At 50.2% G+C, this 4,648-nt stretch overlaps 1 protein-coding gene across 1 annotated transcript in view; it reads left to right on the top strand.

Annotated features, from left to right (window-relative positions):
* Window positions 1-66, top strand: part of ADRA1B (adrenoceptor alpha 1B) — a 12,346-nt gene extending 12,280 nt beyond the window's left edge. The window contains 1 exon segment of the mRNA XM_031055288.1: window positions 1-66. This exon segment is cut by the window's left edge and continues 71 nt beyond it. Coding sequence (XP_030911148.1) covers window positions 1-66 — 66 coding nt within the window.
* Window positions 67-4,648: the final 4,582 nt, after the last annotated feature.

Here is a 4,648-nt window from a genome sequence, read left to right on the forward strand (position 1 = left end):
CAGCGGCTGCCCGAGCGCACGGGGCACGGCCCTGGCTCCGGGCACGAGCCCCCGGGCACGCCCTGAGCGGGCACTGCCCGCGGGGAACCGGCGGCTCCGGGCGCTCCGGACACTGCCCTGCCCCACGCCTGGACCCTGCTGGTTCTCAGGGGAGGGACAAGGGGACAGGGGGGACAGGAGGGACAGGAGGCTTCGTGCCACAGCAGTGCCCAGCAGCAGGGACTGCCCAGATCCCCGGCAATTCCCAGAGAAACTACTGAGGGCAGGGAGGGTGCCATGCCCAGAGAGGGGCACAAGGGACTCCTCAGGTGGCCTGGAAGAGCTGAACAGGCAAAGACAGCTGTGTGGAGAGAGGGTGAAATGGGGTGGGCCAGGGTGGGATGGATGATGGATGGATGGATGGATGGATGGATGGATCAATGAGGAATGCACTGAGATAATTCCTCTCCATGTTGTCCCTGGCTCTGTCCATAATTCCCAATTGTCCCATACATTGCTGTACACTTGCACTTTACAGATGGAAAACAATGATTAAAGTAATTTCTCAACAATTGAAACACTTGCTCCTGTTACTGTAGGGCTGGAATTCAGCCACAATCGCTCATCAGGATTCTCACTACAAAATAAAACACTCATGGCCACTAAATTTGCCACTGTGGCTTCCCTCATCACCAACACACGTAACTCTTCCATCAGGAATTAATTACAGGAGTTCCTTCATCAGGATCTCTTTGACAGTTTGAAAATTGGGAAAAAACTCCACATGGATCTGAAGGAGGGACTACAAAGATTTCAGAGGACAAAGTCTGATACGCCATCTTAAAACATGAAACTTCAGCAAGGCCACCTGACTTGTCCAGATGAAATCTATTCTGAATATCTTCATTTTTCCCACTGGAAATCTTTTACAACCTCCACCAGGAGAAGCCAGCCCAAACGATGTTGTACAAATCACCCTCTTCCTTATGTTAGTCCTTCTTTTGATGCAATGTTTTCCTTTAAAGGAAAAACTATTTGGGCCAGGGCACAATCATAAGGCCTTGTGGGACAAGCCCATTTTTTATTACAGCCAAACTGAGTTTGCCAAGCAGAACATGCAGTGGCAGTGGCACATGGTGGTATCATTTTTATGCTCGTTCACAGACTGTCTGATGAACCCACTCTGTGGGCAAACAGATTGCCTCTCTAAATTAATTGCTGCCATTTAGCACCCAAGGTGTTCATAAAACACTGAATTTCCCCAGGTTAAGCTGCTGAGGAGGGGCTGCTCCAGAGCCACTCAGTGGAGAGGCACAGCTGGAATGGCTCAGGAGCTTTGTCACAGCCCAGCTGTACAGAAATTAAACCCATTAGGCTTCGGTGCACTCAGCTCTCAATGTGCTGCTCATTTGTGAGAAGAGTTATGCTAAAATCAATCCAGCTGAATGAGGCTGGAGCTGGAGAGCATCCTGCATGCTTTGCTCTTTGGAAATGCAGCTTCCCATTATCTTTACAAATGTGATGGGGAGAGGAGGGAGAGGACATTGGTATTACAAAGTACAGTTCCAGTCTGGAAAATGTCAAAATAGCAACTTTCAATTCAGCAGCTGAGCTCTGTGCTCTCAGTCTGTGTGCTTGACTTTCACCTCAGACAAATGAGCAGAAAATTGCCCAGCACAGGAGATAATCACAGCAGTTATGGGATGGAATTGCGGGTGTGCTCACATGCAGCGTTCCTCATCCCACACACTGAGCAGCTCATCCCCAGGGAACACAGGGATTCTGGCTGCATTCACTCCACAGGGGCTGCTCACCTTCTCCCAGCTCCTCCCTGGCTCCCACATTCCAGAGGGCAGGACATGGAGCCCGGGGCTGGTGCACCCCACAAACAGCACCTGCACCTGGGGAGGCAGAGAGAAACGCCTCAGAATGGGGACACACGTCACCCTGGGTTTATGAAATGTTTGCACCCACTGTGATTTTATGGGGGTTGCAAGGCTGCAGTTCCACCAGCAGATTTAAGGATCCCAGGACAAGAGGTTTGTCTGCTTGGGTGTGAATTAAACTGAGAGATAAACCAGGTTTGTCTGCTTGGGTTGGAACTAAACTGAGGGGAGAAACCCAGTGTCCCTGGGGAGAAAACAGGGCTGTGATGCCATTTTATGTCACTGTGACAGGGACAGCTCCCCCTGCACCCCTCTGCTCTCCTGCCTGGGTTAAAGCAGAAAATTACATCACATTTTTACTCAGGTCTAATCTATGACCTGGCTTTTTCCCAGAATAGCCAAAATTCCAGTGCCACATAAGTGGAAAGAGACAGGGAAAGAAAATCTGGGGCTGTTACTGGGAATTTCTTACAACAAAACACATTGGCTTGAGCTGTGAGGAACATGCTCCCTGCCTAGCAATTCCCATAGTCTTTATAGCACTCCAGCCAAGACACAGAGAAAAAGAGAATGGATATTCCAAATTAATAAGAATCCATCACTGTTTCTCTTATAAGTCAGCCTAAAAAGCGGATGTAGTAAAACTTTAATTTATAGCTATGATTAAAAAGCCTTTAATTGCCTATTTCACAATTTCCTTTCAAAATGTTCTTTGGGAAGCACAACCATTTGATTCCACTGAGACTTGTGTGCAAATGTTTAATTCTGGTGAAGAACCTGAACTTTCTGTGACCTCCAGAAAATGGAAATTATTTTTCCTTTCCTTGATTTGTCCAGCTTTGGTTTCTTCACTGTCAAGATCAAAAAAAAAGCTGTCCAGAGGAGTAAATTCAACATGTGGCCGGGAGCCTGGGGTAGCTGTGCAATATTTGTCCCTCTCCGGAGGGGCTCCGAGTCCAGCCCAGCCCTGCTGGACCCGGGGGAGCTCCTGGCACCGAGCGGGCCGGTCTGACCCGGGCGGAGCGGGGACCCGGCTTGGACAATCCAACATCGCCACCTGCGGGATGCTGTGCTGGGAGAGGCACAAATCCCCGATCCCTGCAGTCCCGGGGTTTTACACGGCTTTAATCCAGCCTTTCCAACGGGACGGCTTCCCCTTGGGGCACGGGGGCAGCTGGGTATCCCGCGTTCAGTAATTATAAATAATTATAATTATAATAAATAATGAAAAGGTATTTTCCAAATTCTGGGTTTTATCAACTCGAATTGTCACCTGGCTCGTGTGGAATCTTCTGCTGTAGGCAGTGGTATGTAGGAATTTCTATAATATATAATTCCCATAACATATAATATGAGAAGGTATAATATTATAATATATATTTATAAATATATTATTATAATTATATAATTAAATAATTAATATATCATTATAATTATATATTATAATATATAAAATTAGAAGGTGTTTCCTGATTGCTGGGGTTTATCAATTCGAATTGTCACCTGGCTCGTGTGGAATCTTCTGCTGTGGGCAGCAGTATGTAGGAATTTCTATAATATATATTTTCTACAATATATAATAATGAAAAGGTATTTTCCAGATTGCTGGGGTTTATCAACTCGAATTATCACCTGGCTCGTGTTGAATCTTCTGCTATGGGCAGCAGAATTTAGGAATTTCTAAAGAGCCACTCAAATGCAAAACCTCCTGAATATGTGGCTAGTTTTACCCAAGGGTGTTGTTCCATCCCCTGGCACAGTTCAAGCCTCCTTTTGGGCTCGCATTTGGAATACCTTTAACACTTTAATGTTGTATGAAACCAGAATGGGGTGTGAGGCTGAGCAAGAGGAGCATCATCCCAAAGTTCCTGGGGAAAACCCCAATGTTCCTGAGCTGTACAAACATGAAATATTCATGGGGAAGAGCTGGCCCTGGGGATCTGGTGGGGTTGGACACGGCCAAGAGCTGGGGCTGCACCTGGATCAGGGCAGTTCCTGGGATCAGTCCAGGCTGGGGATGCCAGGTGGACAGTGAGGTGGGGGGGGAGAGCTGGACATGGAAAATGAACCCCTGGGCTGATCCCCGGTGGGCAGCAGGAAGGGCTGGGATTGTGTCCCTCTGCCTCAGGTGAGACCCCACCTGCAGAGCTGCCCCAGCACAGCGAGGAGCTGCTGGAGCCGGGCCGGCATGAGCAGGGCAGGAGCAGCTCTGCTGGGGGGAAAGGCTGGGACACCTGGGATCGGTCACCTGGACAGGAGAAACCCTGGGGTGAGGTCACTGCGGCCTCCCAGGGCCTGAGGGAGCCAACAAGAAACACGGAGAGACACGATTCACCCCAGGGCGGTCCTGGGGAGAAAGAGGCCACGGGCAGGATGAGGCACCTGCCCTCACGTGCCCACACCTGCACTCACTTGCCCTCACCTGCCCTCATCTAGTGTCACCTGCCTTCCTCTGCCCGCCCTCACCTGCCCTCACCTGCCCTCATCTACTGTCACCTGCCTTCCTCTGCCCGCCCTCACTTGCCCTCACCTAATCTCATCTAGTCTCACCTGCCCGCACCTGCCCTCACCTGCCCGCACCTAGTCTCACCTGCCTTCCTCTTCCCTCACCTGCCTTCCTCTTCCCTCATCTGCCTTCCTCTGCCCTCCCTCACCTGCCCTCACCTGTTCTCACCTGCGCTCCCTGATGTCACAGCAGAGAACTACAGTCCCCGGCATGCCCCGCGCGCGCCCCTCGCCCATTGGCTGTCGCTGCCGGAAGCGGTTCCCTCGTGCCGGGGGCG

This window comes from Geospiza fortis, unplaced genomic scaffold (assembly GCF_000277835.1).
Source record: "Geospiza fortis unplaced genomic scaffold, GeoFor_1.0 scaffold55, whole genome shotgun sequence".
NCBI classification, from domain to species: Eukaryota; Metazoa; Chordata; class Aves; order Passeriformes; family Thraupidae; genus Geospiza; species Geospiza fortis.